Here is a 23,067-nt window from a genome sequence, read left to right on the forward strand (position 1 = left end):
CCCTTTCCGTGGCAGATAGGAGTAGAATTGATACCTGATGAAGACTTCACAGCTGAAACCTACGAAGGCGGCAGGTCACCTGATCATACCAACATGGCGTCAGCTTTCAGTATGTACATACTTCTCGTCAAGTCATGACACTTCAGTATCGACGAATATAATGTATGACGTCCACCTGATCATACAGACTCTGTCAGAGTGATTATGCGCCAATAAGCAGAAATTTATAGCACAAGGCAAGGTGGAACATAATACAAAACGTAAGATTTAAAGGTAGATGTCCTTGGAATCAAAGTATAGTGTCAATACCAAACTCGTGTTGCACATTTGGCGTAAGAAGGCAAATCTCCTCCAACTAAAAAAAAAACTGTGCTACGTATTTAGGGGTACATGTTGGGACAGATATCAAAATATAATTTCTATATTTAAAAAATGGAAATCTGAAGATGGCGTGTCACATACTCACATGGCTCCATTGAACAGTCCAAAGTCCACTGCCTACTTTCAACACTAATGAAAAACGTACCAGATACTTTCCATGGAATGCTAGTAAACATTAGCTCTGAACCCGTTCAAAATCTTTATCTTTCAAAAGGATCTTTTAATAGAATTGCACCAATCCAGCTGAGCAAGCAACAGAAATGCTCATTTTGAAAATACATTGCACTGCTTTTACAGGTATGGGCAATAGGGGAGTCTGACATATTGCATTCAGTCTAACAATCTTAATAAAGCCCTAAAACTTGTAGAAGCAATCTCTTCAAGTTAACTTAATGCGTGGGCCATGATACTGGAGTCGCCAAGAAGTTACTTGAGGTTCCAAACGCAAGCACATTGCATCACAGGGAAGTTCAGTAGTAAACTATAAGGCTCCTTTTGCTATCTAGGACTCATAGCAGCCTCTTCACCAGCCTGCACAAGATTTAAAGATGTGAGAAACCATGAAATGGTACATATGCGCTCTTTGAAGCATATACATTTTGAAAGAAAATAGAGCATTACCGTTTTGGCCAGTGAATTGGCTCTCTCATCATCAAAACCAAGGGAAGCCAATACTTTATGACCAGCTGACTCTTTATCTGACCATATCCCCAGGAGCAGATGATTGGCGGTTACTTCTCCATCTTCACCTTTTAATCAGAATTCAAATCATCAGAGAATGCTATAGTAGCAACGATGCTTATCATACTTAAAAGTTTTGTAAATTCATGAAAAAAAAATCCTAGAGATAGGTGTAGATATGAAATACATTCTCACCAAATCTCAACTCCAAACTCAACTTTATTTAGGAGTAACGAAAAAGACAAATTTCAGGTGAATAGTAACATGACACTATTCACCCGAAATTTGTCTTTTTTGTTTCTCTTAAATGAAGTTGAGAATTGGAGAACGTATTTCATAAATACACCTATCTCTAGTATTTTTTCATGAATTTGCAAAACTTTTAGGTATAATTTTCACGAGTTTCCAACAATTAGCTCATTTTCACCGGATATGTCCTCATTGTACATTGGCAAAAAAAGTTAAAGAGATGCGGAAGGTTATTCATGCTCGATTATAATTGCATTAGCATCAATAAACCAAAGTGTAATTAAGGAGGAGCTGGCATAAACAAAACAAATCTATTGAAGTACAATGGTCCTTTCCACGTAAAACTCCAGTCAAAATTCACTACCCAGGCCTCTAGCCTTAGACTTTCAGAGTAGTCTTAGACCCAACACGTAGCAATAAACCTACTAAGCTGTAAGCATCTTCTAGACTGACTGTAGCTACAGTTGGACCAGGGAACAGTCATTTCGTGTAAAGGTTCTGATTCAATTTAAAACTATTACTATAGTTGATATCTACTCCAGTTCAGATTCGTAGTACTAGGAAATGTCAGATTCTTATATTTTGAGACAGAGGGAGTATTATACCAAACATTCAAGTACCAAGAGGCAAGAATATGACTTCAGTTCCAGATACTTCTAAAAAAATACAATCTCTAAGGCAAAATGACATCCAGAAAAGCTTCAATACTGACTTCATGCTTGATCCAATATTCTCTCCATTTAAATTAGCCATGTTGGAGTTTCAAACAAACAGAAACTGGCATAACACTGCACAGTTGGTCTGTCATAAGTTACTTATGTCTGCATATAACATCTCACGAATTTGGAGCTAGAATTGTCAAACCAAGCTAGTTATGGTACTAACTGCTATGGGCTAAGAGCTACTGAATCAGCATAATCAGTGCAAGAGTAATACATCAGACTATCAGATCATTATGTACCGCTTCGTTGCAGACAATTGCTAAGGCACCACTGCAGCTTTAAATCCTCTTCACACACACACAAAAAAAAATGACACAATACTGTTTAAACACTAAACAGTATTTTCTTTTGCAAAATGACATCAAATGATGTTATGCTGGGCTGAGAAATCAGCATTAGCTGACGGAGATCTAGGATACTAGGTTGCATGCAAGATACTGTCTAGTTGCAACATATCTGGTATGTATGATTCTCTGAATTAGTTTTCTCAAACCATAACAGGAAGGAACTTAGCAATACACCATCAAGCAACAAAGATGTATTTAAAGAAATTATTAAGTAGGTTTTAGGACTCCTATGCTTTTTAAGTCACTAAATAGCACATTTGGGTGGGCTTGATACATTTTGCACTAGCAATTTGCACCGAAATTTGAACAAACAGACATGTTACCTTGAAATTTAGCGAGATTCGTCAAAAAAAAAAAAACTGAGACGCTAGTGTCAACATAATCCTGACATAATTTTGGCAACTATCAAAAGTATACTGATTCCAATGAACAACCAAATATTTAGAACCAAGTTTGTGAATTGTTGGCTTATGCTTACTCCATTTGTTACACCATAAAGTAGACATAAGGGCAGGGTCTACAAGTACTGAAGGAGACACAGAATATCACTTTCTGATATTTGCTATACAGACTAATGGTTCAACCATGACAAGTCCTATTCACTGGAGCTTCTATGCCACTTGATCTTTCTGTACAGCCATTCTCTCACTCGTCAGACATCTGATAAATATATGGATCATTTACAAAAAAAAAAAAAGAAGGAGAGGGATTTTCAAACAGGAGATTTGGTGATTAGTTCAACAAGCCAAGGGACCAATGTCAAAAGAGTCATAAAACTAACAACATATGTCCTAGAATATTAGTGCAATCCTATTGGTACACCTATCATATTGATGCATGCAATGCCTACTCCAATAGGTAGAAACCACTGTTAGTAAAAGAAATAGAATAAGTCTATTCTTGATTCATCATTACTGAAAACGGTAACTTTGTACAGTATGGAGGATCATATGTCCAGTTTGGACCACATCATCTAACTGAATGAAGTACCATTATTCTTAATTTGCGTTGAAGCTCAACATAACTGTATCATTGTTCTTAGTTTGCATTGGAGCCCAACATAACTGTCTAGAGAGGAGTGAAAGCGAACACATCATTTAATTTGTTTCTGGTTTTAGCTTATCATAAAATATCCGAGCATTACTCATAGTCACTATAGTTGGTTTTATAGATGAAATTAAGGTTAGACAAAAATACGTTAAACTGTCATGTCTCTCCCGCCAATTGTTCCATATTTTCAGAACATAATAATAATACTCTTTACAACATAAATTGAAAACAAAGGCAGTTTGACAAATGCCAAATTGTCTAAAAGAAATGGCACCAAACAAGATTATCGTAATCCACAGAAATGACAAATGTTGTCTAAGATACTAGATAAATATATCTAAGACAATAAAATATCAGCCAATGAAAGAAGCTAAACTCTGCTGAACAAACCAATCAAACAAGAACATGATATGGCAAATAAAATTACATCCTTCATTCAACCGATATAGCTAGTACCAGTAGCATACAAGTGTATTGACTCTGAAATGCTAGGATAAGAAGTTTAGAATTACAAAGCATTTTATATTTACTACGTTCTGAAGGAAGGTGGTAATTTATGAAGGTTGCACCATGTAGTTGTAGGGTTATTGCAGCTCAACAATGCCAGACACCACATTGAGCGGTGACCAAGAATCCTTAGTGATTAAGCAAAGCAACTCACCAATACTTCATATTGACTTATTGAGAACAAGTCATAATCAATGCAACTAACTTTCCAGAAATGAAATCACAAGATATGCCAGCGGTGTTGCGTGAAAATTCATATTTTGGACCGTTGCTCCGATGAATCGGAGACAGTAGATGCATATATCTGATCGAATTGCATGAAATAGACTATAAATTTACGATAGTCAAAGTGTAATTAATAGTAAGGCTCAAGAATCAAGATGTAAACTACGAGAGAATAAAAAACAAATTCAAGTGTAGAATTATTAAGCAACACAATGTGCTCCATGAATCAAATAATTTTCTCAACTAAATCCAATAGTAAAACATCACTAAAAATGGAAGTAACCATACAATATGCAAACACTTCTGTTCTACAAACATGAAAAAAAAAATCTGCCTATTGTCCAAGAGTACCAAAACAGTAAGAAAAAGACATGAGTTTCATCAAAGACCAAAACTAAAGACAGTCAACTGATTGTCTTCTGGACCTAAATAAGAATTGAACAATAAATGGATTCATATTTAAAAGAGAAGTAACCTGATTTCAGTTTTTCATTGATAGCCCAATCAAGCGCTCGTTGTGCAGCTTCAGTCAATGGTGGGTGCATAGGACTAAAGTAGAACATTTCTGATTTCCCAAGCACATTTGCTGCCTCCTCGCGCACTTTGAGCAGCGTAATTCCATTAGCACGCAAAAGTTTTGCTGCATCACTAGTTCCTGTAAGCAATGAAGTTGCGACTAAGTGCAGTCCCATGAGCATAATGAAGTAGCAAACCAAAAAGGAACTACGAATGCTAGTTCAACAGCTGGGTACTTTCATGGTATATACGTCAATTACAGTTTTAAGATGTCAATAAGAACTCCTGACAGTTTAGAGGCTTATATCTTATGTAGGCTCGTGAACATAGTCTCAGAGCACAGCGCAGTTTGCTACTGTCCCAACAAATCAAAATAAAACCTGAAAAAAAACAATCATATCTGAACCACTGAAAACCAATCAAAGGTTGAGGCTAGAATTGCAGAGTTTACCAACACCCCTAAATTATCATAGTCTCTCTCCATCTTATTTTTATAGAAGACATTGGATTTATTTGTGGACGCCATCACACAAAATCTACATAAGTCAGCAAGCAAAGGTCTAAACATTGTTAACATTATGAACCAAAAGGGTTGTCTTACTCCCAACTGTTTTACATTGAAGCATGTTTACTTTTTAGACAGTTTACTGTGTTATCCTGGCTACTCATTCTGGAAGAAATACCAATGAGGCTACATTAAAATGGCCTTTTTTTTTCTTTCTTATATTTTCCATGACTAGAGACTCCAGGTGTCACTATTGCGGATGTACATGGATAGAACAATAGGAACTTGAGAACTTAATAACTCTGCACTCAGATGATGAATATTACAACCTATAAGGCAGATGATTTATTATTCGATAGTATTCCATTGTGTTTGCATTTGGCATGCTGCTCCATATTTTTCAACATGCATGAGGCATGTAGACGTGCACCAAAATTACCCTGACTTCTACAGTTTTGTATAAACGTATTTTAAGTAAGGAAAATGCCATTATAGTATCTTTGTAAAACCTTCATGCCACTACAAAGGTTTAACCCCTATAGCCTTGTATATCATATTTTTTCTCTTTCCCCACTCATCTGTTCCAATTTCCATCACAATTCACAAATAATTCACCCCCTTAGGCACCAGAGATGCAAGCGAACAAATTTCAGTGATAATCCAAGATCATTTGCCTCACCCTCGACAAGGATGCCCATGAGGAGTCCTTCAGTGCCAGTGGTTGGGTACCTCATCTTCCGAGCCTCCAGCTCCGCCATTGCAAATGACCTCACCGCTCGTGATGACCACCTAAACCCGTGTCAGCTCCCCAATATAGACAGATGGAACCGGAATATCAAGAGAAATTGTACTCACCGGATCTTCTTCTCCCCAGAAGCCACCTCTGGATTCCTGAAAAAAACGTCAATCACCGTATCAAAAGTGGCAGGATCCAAAAATACAAAACTCAAATCTCGCAATCGAATTGGTTACTCTTATGAGCTAAATTCGAAGAGAGGGACTAGGGACTTTGAGAAACACCCGAAGTGAAGGAGTATTTCATGATAAACATTGATGAGTGGGGTTGGGAGCATTAGTAGCTTGCTCTTACGCGGTGGGGAGCTGAGCGACGACGGCCGCGACACCTCGGCCCCGGGAGCGGGAGGCGGAAGTTGGGGACCCCGCGGCAGCGGCCCTGAGGGAGGCGGGCAGCACACGGGCTGCCAGGAAGGAGACGGAGGATGAGGGCGCGGTGTGGTGCGGCGGGGAGGAGGAGAGGAAGGAGAGGAACGCCGCGGCGGCGGCCTGGGCGGCGGTCGCCATGGCGGGCGGAGGTTTTCGGGGGAGGGGGGGGGGGGGGGAGGGGAGGGGTTCTGAGGGTTGATAGGGGAAGCGATAAGTCGATGCGGCGAAGACAAGGGAAGAGGAATGTGAGTATAGCTTCGTTGCAACTTGCAAAACAGCAAGCGGCACAATCAGCAAGTTCACAACCGGTCTGGTGCATTGAAGTTACAACAAAATTCATGGTTCCACTTCCATCCTCCGAATATCGATGGCTCGATTTTTTGCTGTTTATGCCAAAAAAAAAAAGTAACACATGCATGTAAATACTTTTTTTTTGGAACATGTAAATACTATTGAAATAATATTAAAATTTTCTACTACGTACTTCCTCCGTTTCATATTATAAAACTTTCTAGCATTGTCCATATTCATATATATGCTAATAAATTTAGACATATATATGTACCTAGATTCATTAACATCTATATGAATATGGCCAATGGCCAATACTAAAAAGTTTTATGATTTGAAACGGAGGTAGTAAGATATTTGATCTTATACTGATAACTTATTGAATTATAGACATATATAAAAAAAATGTATTCTTGTATGGTTACAAATTATGCAACTTCTTTAAATATAATTGATTAAACTATACTTCATGAGAATAATTTGCATGTACATTGGAATAGAACAGAGCAAATATGTAGAGAAGTTAATTCTTATTGTAGACTAACTATTAAAATTGTTCAAAAGCTCACTCTTTATGAACACATTGGGATCACTTCAAACACCACCATGACCATGAGGCAACATGATGCTACAACAGTAGAAAATTAACTTAAATAAAGAGATAAACAACATGCGGATTGTTTTGCGTTAGTGTTTTCTTACTGAGAATATTATATAGGGACAAATGATTACGAGTACATAATGAGAAACGCCCAGGGGTCTTCGGGCTAGCTCCACAAGGTGGTGGGCTAGATAACCTGGGTTCGAAGCCTCATCCATTATAATTATTTGATATTAGGTCATTTTCTAATAGTCGTGTTTTTGTAGTTACAAAATGGGTAATCGGCACATATTGGCTTTCTTCAATTGATCTAGTTGCATTAATTCTACTTGTAAGTTATGGTTGATCGTACTTTGAGCGGAATATGGTTTTACTCTATTTTTTTAGAACAAGTTTTACTCTAGCTCAAGTCGAAAAAAATAAACAATGCTCCGCTTTAACGGACTAATTGGCATGTAGCTACGATTATGTACTCCATACTAGTCTACTAGCTATATTTTGAGACGAAGGAAATAGATAATAGTGAACCCGCAACACGACAATGTATTTGTTAGCTATGCATGGTTCTAAGTAGACAGATACAACCACAACCTTCTATATTAGCTTTATATGGAACTAGGGATGTTATATCCAACCTTGTCGACGAGGGCACGTAATCTGCTCGATCACGACACACAAAGATCTTAGAAATTTGGAGCACTTGCTAGTGAAAAGCTCACTAGGCACAATTGTTATAGTGTTGTGTCGCTTTGGTCGTTGCCTTCAAAGTCTAGCCCTGCCTATTCGACTTCGTCTAGTCGTTCGGGCTTGGCTAGCCCTTGCGTCAAGAGGCTGCGACCTACAAGAGTGAGCGAGACATTTGACATTGTAGTCCGCTGTTCATCTTGCCACGACAACACATCGGCACCCAAAATCCCAGACTTTCGAGTCCCCATTGTTGCTGGCTTGCTGCATGTTCATCTTGTTGTCTCGCTAACGCCTATAGTCCATGACGTTGTCAGCCGTCCATGTTAGACACCCATGCAATGTCGCAATCTCAGTTTTAAATTGGACATATGTTTTTTTAAATATTTTATAATCTTAATTTACATTTTGTCCCGGGTCTTTAAATTCCTAAATACCTAGGCCTAAAGTGTGTTGGTTGAGTTTCTGTGTTTTTGGTGAGGGTTGGGAGCCCACTCACCTCCCAGACGAAAGACATAGCAGTCGATTAGTGCACGATTAATTAACTATTAGCTACAAAACATAAAAAATAAGTTAGTATGATTTTTAAAGCAACTTTCATATATTTATTTTTTTTTTAAAAAATACACCGTTAAACAATTTAGGAAGCATGCGCGTGAAAAACGAGTGATGAGATTTCACGTGCATGCTTTCCAACTGCTAAAAAATGTATTTTCTGTAAAAAAAATTTATTGAAAAGTTGCTCTAAATTTTCTATAGCAAAGGGTTAGCTTAAAGTTGAGAGCTCCCGTCTTGGAACAACGCACGTGCCCTTATGTACCCCTGACAACGGGTCCCCCACAGAGTGTTTACACCAGTAGAGTCCCCGCCGGTCAGTGTCAGCTGTGGTCACGGCAGTCCCCGTCGTCCTCTTCTTCTACCAGCGGGCCGCAGGCGGAGAACATCGGGAGCGAGCAGCGCACAGCGCAGCGAGGAGCCCAGAAGGCGACAAGACAGATAGACAGAAGCCATTCATATCGAACCAAAAAATCAACCCACCTAACCAACTGACATCCCGGGTCCACCGCACCCCATCTGGCGGGTCCCACACGCAGTGAAACGTGGGTGGTGCAACCCGCCGCGGCATTCTGTTGCGGAAAAGAGAGAGAGACCCCGAGGATGACGACCGGAGATAGGAGTGAAATTGGAAGAGGAGAATTCCTCTTTTTTTTTTTCTCTCCCTCCCCCAAAAATCCCCGAGATGCCGAAGAGGACCTCCTCGCATTCCCCCACCGTCTCCGCCATGAATCCCCTCCTCCCTTCCTCCTCCTTCCCCAAATTCCCCCACCCGGACCCAAACCTCAGCTCCCCAAACCCTAGCCCGTGTAGCTACCTCCTCCACGCCGACGCCGACGACGAGGCGCTGATCCAAATCCCGTGCCCGAACCCTAGCTCCGGCGCGGCCTCCTCCTCCTCCGTCGTCCTGCCGCCCATCGACCCGGCGCCGCACATCTCATCGCAGTTCTACACCTTCACCGCCGAGTCGCACGCGCTCATGCTGCGATGCGTCCTCGCCGGCCGCCCCGCGGCCGCCGACGAGGTCCGCTCCGCGACGCCCCCCTCCGTGCTCGCCTCGTGGCGGGCGGTGTGGAAGGACCGGAACGAGGACACGGCCTACCTCACCGCTTGGAAGCGCATCCAGGACAAGCTCGGCGCGTCGGCCGACGGGCGGTCCCTCCACTTCAAGTCCAACCCTGGGCAGCGCGTCTCGCACGTCGGCCAGTGGCGGGACATAGTCTCGGAGGCGCACGCCGACCCCGACCTGCTCCGCCATCTCGGGCTCAAGGACACCGTCGACCGAATCAAGCAGTCATGGACCGTGGGTGCCAAATTCTACGGCATTCCGGAGTCATTCGTCCGTGTTTGTGTCTCTGCATGTGCTGTATGTAAGGCCGCACCTGCGGGACAGCCTGATTTTGCTATGTCATCGCCAGGGCGGGGGAAACGGCGCCGCAGGTTTGAATATACGGAGACACTAGATGTGCCCGCGCGAGATGTTCCACGCCGACTGCAACAGTTGGCTGCTAAGCATAAGGTGGTTCTCTGTATCAGGCAGAAGTATATAAGGCATAAACCATTCATGGCCGAGGTGAAAGATTATGCATGCCACCGTGCTGGGGTGCCAACTTCAAGTGGTGTGAATGCTACGTCTTCTTCAGGAAGTGTCCCTGATGGGAAGAAGACACGAGTATTGAAGCGGGAACCATATCAATCAAAGAGGTGTGGTTGTGGGTTTCGTATTCGGGCAATTGTGCCAATAGCTAATTACAATGAGAAAGACAAGAGTTTTGTATACGAGGAGGAGGGTACTGCAGTGTTCAAGCTTTATGCAGTGCATTCAGGGCATGAGCCAGGGCCACTTGATGGCAATGCCCGAATTGTTCATAGGTTAGTTGGGCATAAGGGAGCTCTTGAGTTCGATCCAGACATTTATGGTGTCAGTGAGGAAGGAGATCCTAACTTTACGATTAAGGGAGATTTTGATGTTGAAACTGATGATTCACATCTTGCAGTTTTGCAGCAAATTCGGGATCTCAAAACAGAGGTTGGCTTGTTAGAAGGGAAGGTGGGTAAGATGCACCCAGAGCTTTTGGGTTCACTATCCAATGAGCTATCTGAGTGTTTGCACAGGATCAGGAAGTTTAATTTTGATGGCAATGTCTGCCAGCCAGAAGATACACTGATGATAGGCAACGAGGAGGTTCCTGGATGGGGGCCAGCTGACGTTTCTCACCATTTAGATCAGCATGACGGTGCATTCTGCAGGGATGATGAGATGCTTGATGATGACGATACTGATTTTGGTTCAAGTCTTGGGCCTATTGTCTCGTGGGATGGAATGACGGCAGAATGTGAGGATAGGAAGATGCTCATGAGTGATAGTCCAAAGTGTGACAAATGGATGCTCAAGGAAGACGTGGGCGACTTTGTTGAGAAGAGTATTCTTAACTGTGGTGATGACGATGGTGTGGAGGATTCAAAAATTATCAAGCCATTGATGCATGATGAGACCATGGTAGCTGACCCAGGTTTGGTAGGTATTCATGTAGAAGGATTCTACTCTGGAGCCAAATGGTATGATTCACCGGTAGGTTTGGATTCCAGTGGTGATGCAGATGTCAGTTTTAGACATGGTGGACTTGTGTGAGATGTGATTGTCCCTGATACCAGGAACATCATGTAAATTCTGTATACAGGAGGACATCAGCTTGTACCAATTTAATGTAGTATCTATAGGTAGAGCTTGAACCAAAGTGACCTGCCTGCCCTGATATATACATGCTGCATTTATCGACTCAACCTTTGTTTAACTTATGTATAGTCCCCGTGTGGGTTTCCATCTTGTTACAAGACAATATAACTTTGGTTCTGTTCTTGATTAGCTATTTAGTCATAACTTAATGTTTTGTAGAACTCTCACCCTCCCTCTCTCTCTCTCACGTGCGTGTGGGCACGAATGTGCATGTGCATTTTGTAAATTTAATGCAAGGTTTTGCACACAATAACATGCTGTCTCTTTACTTTGCAAGAGGAATCTTTGTCATCTTTCCTGTTCAATTGCATCTAGTGTATTAGTTATTATTACCATTAACTGTGAAAAACATTATCCCTGTTCATACCTAAAAATTGTTCACTTCCCTCTTGTTTATTCTAGTACATATCATTTGTGCAAGAAAACTGCAACTGTTCTTTGCGAGCCTATTGAACATCACTTTTTAATGACATGGTATTGACTATGCATGATGTATATTCTCAAATTTCATGGTGTTATATGTGGTTTACTGGTTTAATTTTGGTGCTACAAGTGTATGTGTGAAAGATGAACGTTGTTTTGTTTTGTATTAGGTACCCTTCTGCATTAGACTGATTGACTGGGTGGATGTTTACTATGACAGTATAAATCCTTCATTGTGATGCCACATGAAATACATAATTATTTATTATTCAAACATTAAATAGATCTTAGTGTTTTTATCTTCTTTTGCCAAGTCCCTTTTTTCATGTTATAAATTCTACTATCTACAATATTCATTGAGCGTTAAGATGTTAAATATTATTTGTCAAAGCTCAAGGAATGGTTGAGTGTCCATGTCAAATGCTTCAGGAACATTTTCTTCTGTTTGTTTTATATATTCAATTCTGTATGGTCAGGCAAGGTTCTTTTCATATTTCATTTAATCTTTTCAAATGCTGATATATATATATATATATATATATATATATATATATATATATATATATATATATATATATATATATATATATATATATATATATATATATATATATATATATATATATATATATATATATATATATATATATATATATATATATTAACGTCTGAAGCATAATGGTTTTGGAGGACTACTGTTATGCAAATTATTGCAAATAACTTTTATGTTCTAAATCTACAAGTTCACTATAGTTCTTCATGGAATGCATTCTGTGTAATTTTATCAAAAGGCTATTCTGGTAAGCATTCGTGATTCCCCCCTTTGATAAGCTAGATTTCTGTTTGCATTAAGCATATAAATTTGATAGATTTTGAAGGGGTTGCCTTAAGTTTTTCTCACTTTTTTTTTCTGTATTTGCAGGATTGCAATGAGTTATGTGTCATCATTTCCTCTGCTATACACGTGTTTATTGTTGATGAAATTACCATCCTATGAGCAATGCCCTTATGGCCTTAAACTATCTTAACCGTTTAATCATGAATTTTCTCTCATGCAGATCTGTCAGTTAACTTCGTCATGCCGCCTTTTCTGCTTATTGGCGTGATCTGGCGTCACATGATGCATCATCAGGTTGAGGTCTGGACACAAGAACCCACATACATTATTTGTCTGTTTCCATTTTGCGCCACTTGTTACATCTATAATACAATTTGATGCACCACTTTCAAATTTGGGTTTACCCCTTGTTTTGCCGCCAAACATCATGCTAGACAATCTCCGTTGTTGGCTAGACACATAAAAGGTAACATCTGTCCTTCGTCAGTTGATCCAGTCAAAATTGCAGGGATTAGCCATTCATGCAACGCATACCTATCCTGGCTCCTGCATCGTCCTATTCTGAACGTATGAATTCTTCATCCAAACATTACAGTTACTTTCCTATCATGGTTGTGGGAGCCAAAATGGACCCGTGGCCAAGGAGGCTGGAGCAACTGATGTGATTAGCAGCCATTAACTAAGATTTTTTTTCCTATGGCAAAATTAGCAAGGCAGGATTTGATTAGATTAGCTTCGCTGTTTCCTTTTGTCTTTTAGAAAATATGTTTGTTAGATCCTGGTTATAGACACCAAGCCATACACTCTATGGATTTAATGAAGAAGTAACCAATCTAATTCCTTCCAATGTAAATCTTCCCAGTCTAACTTCACTTCTCCCACCAATCTAATTCCTCCCAATGTAAATCTCCCCAGTCTAACTTCACTTCTCCCACTAAGGGCCAATCGTCCTTGTGGTGTTTCCCTGTTTGATCTATGCTCCTAACATTTCCAGAATCTTTTAGGCTTATTGATGTATTGTGCAAGTAACCCATAAAACCTGATGTCAACAAAATACATTCCCTGGCAAGAAAAGGTCAAAGACTTGAGCAACAAAAGACAAGAAGGCACTGGTTGTGCTCGATTTCTTTGATTCTTAAGAGAAATAAATAATGCTCTATTGTGAGGTGCCTTAAGTAAAACATGTTTCATATGATCATATTGTACTTGGTAAGTACCATAATGGAATATCTAATATTGTGACATGCAATGCACGTACTGCTTGCTAGATAGGATTATATGTTCAAGTCAGCATGTCCAAACGCTGTTCACCTTTTGCCCAAATGTCAGCCAGGACATGGGTCCACATTATGAGCTTTCTTCTTATCAGATATGCATGCAAACCCAATGCTTGAAAGAAAGCTAGTGTGTTGGGGCATAAATATGAAATTGTTAATTCATGCTTGTTTTTCTTAACTGTTCATGGAGTTGGACTGAAGTAAAACTTCTTTTCTTCAGGTAATTGAATTACTATGTTGAGCAAACTTTGGCATGGCAGTGCTCAACTAAACATCTCGAAATAGCTTTATGTGATATGCTATATTCTTTGCTTGCAGTCACAGTGTGCTTTTACAGCTTGCTTGTAGAGCGATGGAATAATCCACCTAACATGCTCAAATATTAAAAATCTTTCTTTAGCAGTTACTCTCTTTCCTAGAATGTGGCACTCAAATATTCATGATTATAATTTCTTTATGAATATCTAGATTGGCCGGATGTGATGAGATTTATTAGTTTCTACAGATATATAAAAGTGGCTAAAGTTGTGTCTTGGATACCATTTAAATGTTCAACACACAATTCATTCAACTATTTGTGGCAGGAAGAGTACTACAGACGGAGTCATTATTTACACACAGATGAAATATTTAGTGCCAAGTCTGCAGGGTGATGAGTTAGTATCTATTAAACATGCGAGTTTTAAATCCATTTGGCTGACTTTTGCAAGAATTGGTAAGTGCATTCTCCATTATTTGTTGGTAACTGCAAGAAGTGTACACTACCAGATATAGACAGTGGTGGGGCTTTCTAGTGATGTTTCTTTTGGCATTTTGCTAAAGGCAGGCCTTTCTGGACAGGCACAAGTTGCATGCCGTTGCTGATTTTAGTGTGATGCATGTAGTTGATTGAAAAATGAAAACAGTACCATTTTATGTGCAACCAAGTGCATTTTATTAGCTAACTTAGACTGGGGGCTGTTTTGGTTTATAATAGAAAATGGAATCTATGCATGCAACAAAAAAAATGTTCTGAACGTTAACATGCTTCTCCAAGGCATTGCATGTTGGAGTAGCCAGTAATTACCACTGAGAGATACTCGCTCCTTGCGATTAGAACATAGTTTTAATTATATACCATATCAATTTCTTCTACTCGTGTGCAGTGGGATAATATTGTTTTTGGTCATTGATCATCACTCTGGTTAACTGGTCACATTTGGTTGAGGATTTAACATCATTTATTGGCAGGTTGTTTGTGCAGTTGCTTGTTTTGGGGAGCTGGAGCAATCGTGGACCTTGTTAATCTTCCAGAATAACTAGTTAGTCCGCCAACCAGTTTTCTAAGTCTCTGAAGCCAGAGGTACAAGTGGTGCCTGATGATATATACTTGTTAAACTGCAGCACTCGAATCAATGACATTATTTTACTGTCCGTAAGGCAACAACTGAGCCATAGTATATCTCATGTAATCACAGGGAAGCGGAAATTTCAACATTTTCTTATGATAATGTAAGTTTCTCTATGCTATGTAGGATCCCGCAGCTTATCTATATATGGCGCAGATCTCCTGAAGATAGCTCTGCAGACTGCAGTTAGAGCTGAGTCAGAGTAAGAAGACGTGATAAGGGTGACTCGAATCAATGACATTATCCAACTGTCCACAGTCCAACAACTTTGCTATAGAATATTTCATGGATCAGAGGGACATGAAAATCTGAACTCAAACTCTTTCATAAGGCCATATCCAAGCTGGTGTTGCAATGGTGGATTCCCCTGCTCCTCTATTATATAAGGCATAGATCCTCTCAAGTTATATCTGCAGTAAGAGTCAGAGGTCCAAGACGTCCAAGTGAGAGCGAAAGGTGTCTTTTCCAGAAGACACTAACCGAATGACTAGCATGGCCACAATCACAGCCAAATCTGGGGTCATCGCCGTATCGATGGTCTTGGTCATGTGCGCTGCCTCTGCAGCTGCTGGCGACAACGACATGCTGCCGGCGGCGTTCGACATCCTGCAGCAGCCGGCGAAGGAAGCCGCCAACCTCGGCCACGGCTGCTACACTCGGTGCTTCGCCGGCTGCTTTGCAGCTGGGTTCGATGGAGATTACTGCTCGGACTTCTGCTCCAAGGAATGTGGCGATGATGTCCGGAAGTTCCTCAGCCGGCTGTCGCCGGAGAACTCCGCTATCGTCGGTGACATTTGCAACATCCCAAGGTGCATCAGTTCCTGCGTCGAAGCGAAGATTGATCCACCGTACTGCAAGATTTGGTGTGAGGATATGTGCGGTGATGATGTCCGGAAGAACCAAATCGGGCTCTCGCCGTAAGATTCCACCAGATGCGTTTCTTTCGGTCCGCGCATCAATAGTGCCTGCGCTTGCGTTCAGTTAGCGCTGTGATCTTTCAGTAGCAAACTACTAGCAAGTAGCAGTAGCTTGTGTCGTCGCTCTCTGCATAAGTGTGCTTGCTTTTGTTCTTCTATGTTCCCGTGTTCTTCCACGGTTCCACTGTTCTTGTTGTTGAAGGCGTCAAGGTGTGTAGCCGACTCGTGCAATTACATTATCTTCATTTCGACCCTGTTATCAGAAGTACGTACTGTTTTAGTTCCTTGAATGCAGTGATGGGCGTACCAGTTTCCGTTTCATAATCATGACTTGGTGTTCTGGGACCTGATGTCCATTTTTTGAAAGGTCACCCGGGTGATTCAGTAGAGCTGGCTGTTGGCTGGATCCTCATGATGTTTTGATTCAGTAGAGCTGCTCAATTGAAGATAGACGAGTAATAGCACCATGTGTTGGTAACCTTATATGCCGATGGACTTAAAAAGCGAAAAATTGGATAGATCTCTAAACTTGTATATAATTTTTCAAAGATAATAGTCGTGCATCGCGTTAAATCTTGTCCGAGTACCAAGTACACATGATCAATGACGCATGCGAAAAAAAAGAGAGAGAAGAATCAATGTGCGCCTGAATGCACACTCTTTGTTCTTATCATCTGATGAAGTTCCAATCCGCAATTCTCTTTTCTAGGAAAACAACTCCAGTAAGAACTCCAAATATTTCGAGATCCGCATCCCCGCACGCTGCGTCTCTCACTCTCTCCTCCTCAGTCCGTTTCGCTATCCTTTTGTCTTGCTCGATCGTTTCGCGGACTCCAGCTGCCGGTCGATGATGACGGGAGCGAAGCTTGCGGAGAACCGATCGACGGCCCGGCAATAGCCGCCGGCATGCGCATAGTGAAGCCTTTCTCCCTGCTGATGCCATGGCGGGCGTCGGGCGATCAATGAAGTGCGCCACCAAGAGTACGTACCTCCTCGTCGTCTACACCGGCGAGTACTACCAAATCATCCTACTTGATCAACGACGCCATTGACGACTCCCTCACTCCCGTGCCTGACATCCCCCGCCCTGAGCCCCTGACAGCCTCCTCGCCATCGGGAGCGGAACATCCATCTTTTCACTTGGCGGTGGCGCCTACGTCGTCCTCGCCGAGCTCCTCATGACCAACGTCCACAAATGGCGCCATCAGGTTCGTTGACATGAAGAGGACACACGGTCGCTGAGGATTTGAAGCTGGCCATCTGGATCCTGTCGCTGGACTCCGGCGGCGAGTGGAGGAAAGGCCCGGAGTGTCGTGTCGGAGACATTTGGGCAAGCGAAAAGTACGTTGTCATGGGAGTGCCGCGGATTAGTCCGCCTCCGGTGTGCCCTGTCTTGCGCACGGTCAACGATAATGTCGTCTGCGTTATCGTGAACGATGCCGACGAGACTGTGTACGGGAGTGTGGATGTCATAGCCCAGCATTTTCTTGCCATCGACGTGGAACGTAAGGATCGAGGTGGGTGCTCTGCTGTCCGTCGTTACCAAGCTTCACGCCTTCACCCTGATGGTGGGGTAGAACCTGTACGGCTGTACCCTAACCACATGGCTTGCGAATTCAGTGAGTACATGGAACACTGACAGGTATAGAGGTACAAATAATAGCCTCTAGTACTGCTAGGACCATCCAAAATACTTGTCATTGTCAATTGTTGAGTAAATTTTATTTTAGGGAACTTTTATTATCAATGTTTCATTTTGTACCATCCTTTAACCAATGATTTTACTTTAAATCGGGTATTTTTTTTACCTTTGTTTTACATTGGTTCACCCTAACTCTCTTCTCAAGTATAAGTATATAAATGATCTTAAGTGCGTTGGCTCCTACTCATCAATAAACTCACATAGCAATATGCAAGATAATTTCTTTGGCATATAACAAGTTTGATGTAGATGGATAAAATAGTTGAGGGGTTCAAAATATCACAAAAGTAAAAATACCCGATCCAAAGTAACAACATTGTTTAAAGGGTGATCTAAGATGAAATATCGGTAATAAAAGATGACAAAAAGTAAAATTTACTCTTAATTTTTCATGCATATTTAGTTCTAAAGTAAAAATCTGTATATTATGTGGTGTAATTAGGATTTATATGAAAGGTGATTTATCTACATGTAATAGGTCAAATCAATGGTGGTCCACTATACAATTTTTATCATGTTATGTATTATATTTAGAAATAAGACTACTTCACCCCTAAAGTATTGATGCTGATCTACATAACCCCTGGAGTATGAAACTGGGTATTTTATTCCGTAAAGTATCAAAATCAGTTCAAATAACACCTAGAGTGGTTATTGAAACGGGCTCTTGAACTAAAGAGGAGACTTTGAAATGGGCTAAGTATTTTATTCACAAGTGAAACGCCCGAGACTAATGTAAATTAGTGTTAGTATAGTAACTTTAGGCTTGTCGATTAGTGCGTGAAAAGCAATAGTTAGATAAATTTGGGTTTACTAGACTAATCTTTGCGCCACACAATCATTTGCATGTCAAAACTACCTATAAAACCACTGTAGGGGTTATTTGAACCGATTTTCATACTTCAAAGGTAGAAATCTAGTTTCGTACTTTATAAGTGGTTAAATAGACCAACCCCAACACTTCAGGGTATTCCTTATATCTACTATAGTTTTAACTTTGAGTTAAATCTTAAGGTGGTCCATGCCCTACGGCAGTAGCGGAGCCAGAAATTTAAATCTGTGGGGTCAATTACTAGTGGTTTGTATTTAAGTGGGATCATTTCTCTTTATTGTTTTGGATTTATACATAAAAATTGAGGTTTATAGGACGTTTTTTAAAAAGCTGGGGTCGGCCGACCCCACAGAAATGGCCTAAATCCACCACTGCCCCAGGTGCCACCTAGTTAACTCTGCATATGGGCCTATGATCCCTTCGATCACTTTTCATTACTACAATGGTGTTTGAAACTGATGGATATTAAGCTGGTGCATGTAGAATGAAGAAAATAATTAACACATTATTGATTAAAATTTAATTATTAAAAACTTGACAAATTAATTTATTTGATAATTTTAATGTAACTTTTATATAGAAAGTTTGAAAAGTGTAATAACGGAAACTGAGTTAAAATCTGTACGTGTTAAATATATTATTCCCCTTTTTAAATTTATAGAAGAAGTTAAATATGAACGTTGGAAAACGCTGAACAAGTGAACATATCCCGCGATCCGCATTTGTTGCGACTCGTTTCGATCAACTGATTCTCCTTCCCGGCCGGACATCCACATCATCCTGCGATCGTTCGTTTCCCTAGTCGTTCCAGGCTTTTTCAGCTCTACTCCCCTCCACCCAGGCGCAAATCATCCGCCATGGCTCCCGCCTGGGTCTTGCTCGATCGCGTCGTCAAGCCCGCCGTCTTCGACGAAGAAGAGAGCAAAGGTAAGGGAGAATCGACCGGCGCCCCAGTGAAGTACCTGCCAGCCAGATTAAGGCAGGAAGTCCCCGCCGGCATGCGGGACGTGAAGCCCTACCCAGAGGTTGCGGATCCTCCCATTATATCTCGCTTCTCCATGCTGATTTCGCGGAAGGCGATCAGGGTAGTGAAATCCGTCCGTGTCCGGTGCGCCGACAAGAGCCTTGTCTTGTTCTACGCCGGCACCGGCTTCCCCGGCTTCTCGTCCCACGGCTGCCACCTGATCTACGACGCCATCGACGGCTCTCTCACTGCGGTGCACACATTCCCCTTTCCTGTGTCCGGAGTCGTCTGGGTCGGCAGAGCCGCTGTCCTGCGCCATGCCGGCGGCGGAGGAGGAGGAGGAGACGGTACTACCGCCTCCTATGTCATCGCCGAGCTGCTCAGGCCGTTTCATGGCTCCCTTCCCGATGCCACGCTCGTGATGTGGTTGTCGAATTCCCCCGCGTCGACCTCCGGCAGCAACGGCCAATGGGTGAAGGAGGACGTTCGCCTTCCCGGCGAGGTGTGCACGGGCACCGACCCCTTCACCACCGACTTGGTGTTCTCGTTCGGTGAATCGTGCCTGTGCTGGGCCGATCTGTTCATGGGCATCCTGTTCTGCGACCTTGCGACGCTGCGTGCACCTCGGTTCCGTTTCATCCCATTGCCCAAGGCTTGCTCCTTCGACCCCGTCGGCAAGTATGGCCGGCCTCACATGCCCGAGTTCCGTTCCATGGGCCGCGTCAACGGTGTCATCAGGTTGATCGACATGGAGGGTTTTACCAACGAGTACCTGGCCGTGGATGAGGTGAAGCTGACCATCTGGACCCTGTCAGCCGACCTCAGCGAGTGGGAGAAAGGCCCGGTGTGTACTGTAGGAGACATTTGGGCCAGTGAGGAATTCGTCGCCATGGGGTTGCCGCAGCTTAGACCGATGTGCCCTGTCCTGAGCATGGTTGACGAAGATGTCGTCTGTGTAGTCATGACTGAAGTCGAGATTGAGGAGAGCGATGTCACAGATTTCGACGATGAGGGCAACAAGCTCAAGTTCAAGGCCCAGTACGTTCTTGACATCGACGTGCGGCGTAAGCGGGTGTTATCCATCACCCAGCACCACATTGAAAGTATGGGTGATCTTATACCAGATCTCATCGCCTGTGAGTTCACTGCATACTCGGAGCTCTCAAAAGGCATGCAGGTATTACTACTACGACACCCAACATACTTAGTTATTTACTCACTTGAAGTATATTGTTCTGTTAACACAATAACACTTTCCACAGTTCTAATGCTTGGTTATCATGTCCAGTCAGTTACATCTTAGTATCTCACGAGTAACGGAGTAAGTATATTAGGCTAGTTATCCTACTGAACTGAACTCTAGATAGCATATGTGTGTGCTAATCAGCCATCATGATTGTCTAATGCCAAATGACTTAGCTCTTTTGCCATGCTACAGCCCTCCTCGTCCAAACCAGGAACGCCATTTTTTCATTCTGTTGGTACTTCTAGGAACTGGAGAACGCTGTCATAGTTACTTTCACTTCACTACAAAGTTGTGATGGCTTGTCCAGTAGATGTATCCAATTGAATTCTTGATTCAGAATTGATATAGACCTATTTTATTTAAAGATGTTACATGTGGTAAATTCAAACTGAGCACCAAGTCACCAGCAAGGTTCTGTAATGAAATTTGTGAAAAGTGCAATCTATCCATAACGTGTGGGCTTGGTTGGTTTTAGCTATTTTACTTAAATGCCTCTTAGAATTGACCTTATCAGCATGCCCTTGTGTGAGTATTGCTCATTATTATTTTAGAGAGTACAGACAAATGGGGCCAATGATAGGTATGTTGCGGCGAGGCAACTACATCATCTGACCAAACCTGACCATAATTCTTGTCGCAGTTGTACGAAAATCTCTTTTCTTTTTTACTTCTGAAGTTTTTTTAGCGTTGTGTGTTGGAAAAGAGATTTGTCTAACTAAAATTCTCTATGTAATAAGTATAGAATCGTATCCTCTATACCATAGTATATGGAAATATCATGTGTACCAGTGTAAGGCCCTAACTGAGTTATGTTACTTTCCCTAGCTGGTACTCCCTCCATTTCACATTATAAGACTTTCTAGTATTGCACACATTCATATATATGTTAATGAATCTAAACATATACTCCCTCCGTTTTGAAATGTTTGACACCGTTGACTTTTTAGCACATGTTTGACCATTCGTCTTATTCAAAAACTTTTGTGAAATATGTAAAATTATATGCCTACATAAAAATATATTTAACAATGAATCAAATGATAGGAAAATAATTAATAATTACTTAAATTTTTTGAATAAGACGAACGGTCAAACATGTGCTAAAAAGTCAACGGCGTCAAATATGTGTAGTAGATGTCCTAAGACTATCTAGGTTTCTCAATGATGAATTTTCATTTATATATATTTGGCCACATATTAATTTCCTGTCTAGCTCTGTTAATTGTAACTTTGGTATGCACTGAGGGAATTATTGAAGTGGATTAAGAACCATTAGGCCATTTTAAATTTGTCTAGTTTGACATACATTAATTTGTTTCTGCTAGGCAATGGTGGAAGGAAATGAGGGTGAGGAAAGCACAAAGCGGATGAAGGTTAAATGATCTCTGCATCATGTGGAACTTCGATGGTTTTTGCAACATATCAAGTAGGATTAACATTGAAGATTGGTGTTTGATTAGCACCCATCTATGTGGAAGGATGAATGTGATGTAATCATTCTCTAGAAGTTATGATGTTATTATCAGATGGTAGTAAAACTGAATTGCTAGTGTGTTTTGTTAACGCTGATGGTTTTAACATTACTTCATAGCTACCTTTGAATTGTCTGGTCATGCCGGGCTGGTTGATGGCTGACTCCGATAAGTGATACAAGTGGTACCTGATGATATCTTTTGTCAAACTCTAGCACTCCAGTCATTAACTAGTTGTAAATGGAATAGTATTAGTACTTATCTTAAGGCAAAATCTCAAAATCGTACAGTCTTGTTCTTTTATTTAAAAGAAAGAATATTCTGTGCACAATCTTGGAACTCTGTGCGGCACAATCTTAAAACTGTGTGCTGTAGTTTTTTTTTTTTAAAAAAAAGAAAACTATGTGCTGTAGGACGTTTTGTGTTTATATCAGACTACCAAGAAAAAGAGAAGTGAAATTTTACGCATTTCCGTGCCAATATACCCAAGTTGCTACAGAGTACAGAGGATACTCTGACTCATACTCTCTACGTCCATTTGATATTTTACTTAGTCAATTTTTTTAACATGTAATCAAATTTATAGAAAAATATATTAATATTTTCAATATAAAACAAACATATTATCAAATTATATTTAATGTTAAATTTAATGAAACTAATTTAGTGTTGTAGATGTTACTAATTTTTTCTATAAATTTAGTTAAACTAAAAAAATTTTAATTAAGAAAAAAGTTAGACGTTATACAGTATGAAATGGAGAGTATCTCCCAAAGTTAGCACGGGAGGAAGT

At 41.1% G+C, this 23,067-nt stretch overlaps 4 protein-coding genes across 4 annotated transcripts; 3 read left to right on the forward strand and 1 right to left on the reverse strand.

The window, feature by feature from the left end:
* Window positions 1-556: 556 nt before the first annotated feature.
* On the reverse strand, window positions 557-6,502 carry LOC4332243 (ATP-dependent Clp protease ATP-binding subunit CLPT1, chloroplastic). Its single transcript, XM_015777550.3, has 6 exons — window positions 6,274-6,502; window positions 6,039-6,074; window positions 5,863-5,972; window positions 4,638-4,817; window positions 1,003-1,130; window positions 557-912 (listed from the first exon to the last, which is right to left on the reverse strand). The coding sequence occupies exons 1-6, from the start codon at window positions 6,483-6,485 to the stop codon at window positions 880-882; spliced, it is 699 nt and encodes a 232-aa protein (XP_015633036.1). The 5' UTR covers window positions 6,486-6,502; the 3' UTR covers window positions 557-879.
* Window positions 6,503-9,074: 2,572 nt separating this feature from the next.
* LOC4332244 (uncharacterized) lies at window positions 9,075-11,344 on the forward strand. Its single transcript, XM_015777736.3, has one exon. The coding sequence runs from the start codon at window positions 9,164-9,166 to the stop codon at window positions 11,108-11,110; it is 1,947 nt and encodes a 648-aa protein (XP_015633222.1). The 5' UTR covers window positions 9,075-9,163; the 3' UTR covers window positions 11,111-11,344.
* Window positions 11,345-15,553: 4,209 nt separating this feature from the next.
* On the forward strand, window positions 15,554-16,323 carry LOC4332245 (uncharacterized). Its single transcript, XM_015777776.3, has one exon. The coding sequence runs from the start codon at window positions 15,625-15,627 to the stop codon at window positions 16,060-16,062; it is 438 nt and encodes a 145-aa protein (XP_015633262.1). The 5' UTR covers window positions 15,554-15,624; the 3' UTR covers window positions 16,063-16,323.
* Window positions 16,324-19,381: 3,058 nt separating this feature from the next.
* Window positions 19,382-22,483, forward strand: LOC4332246 (uncharacterized). The gene is made up of 2 exons (XM_015774706.3): window positions 19,382-20,733; window positions 22,128-22,483. The coding sequence occupies exons 1-2, from the start codon at window positions 19,450-19,452 to the stop codon at window positions 22,182-22,184; spliced, it is 1,341 nt and encodes a 446-aa protein (XP_015630192.1). The 5' UTR covers window positions 19,382-19,449; the 3' UTR covers window positions 22,185-22,483.
* Window positions 22,484-23,067: the final 584 nt, after the last annotated feature.

This window comes from Oryza sativa, chromosome 3, assembly GCF_034140825.1.
Source record: "Oryza sativa Japonica Group chromosome 3, ASM3414082v1".
Taxonomy (NCBI): domain Eukaryota; kingdom Viridiplantae; phylum Streptophyta; class Magnoliopsida; order Poales; family Poaceae; genus Oryza; species Oryza sativa.

Excerpts from the sequence above, each read along its gene's own strand:
- LOC4332243 (XM_015777550.3), bottom strand. The coding sequence starts at position 6,485 with ATGGCGACCGCCGCCCAGGCCGCCGCCGCGGCGTTCCTCTCCTTCCTC. Across the intron at positions 5,973-6,038 it reads TCTGGGGAGAAGAAGATCCG|GTGGTCATCACGAGCGGTGA; the intron begins GTGAGTACAATT and ends ACACGGGTTTAG. Across the intron at positions 913-1,002 it reads CCAATTCACTGGCCAAAACG|GCTGGTGAAGAGGCTGCTAT; the intron begins GTAATGCTCTAT and ends AATCTTGTGCAG.
- LOC4332244 (XM_015777736.3), top strand. The coding sequence starts at position 9,164 with ATGCCGAAGAGGACCTCCTCGCATTCCCCCACCGTCTCCGCCATGAAT.
- LOC4332245 (XM_015777776.3), top strand. The coding sequence starts at position 15,625 with ATGACTAGCATGGCCACAATCACAGCCAAATCTGGGGTCATCGCCGTA.
- LOC4332246 (XM_015774706.3), top strand. The coding sequence starts at position 19,450 with ATGGCTCCCGCCTGGGTCTTGCTCGATCGCGTCGTCAAGCCCGCCGTC. Across the intron at positions 20,734-22,127 it reads AGCTCTCAAAAGGCATGCAG|GCAATGGTGGAAGGAAATGA; the intron begins GTATTACTACTA and ends TGTTTCTGCTAG.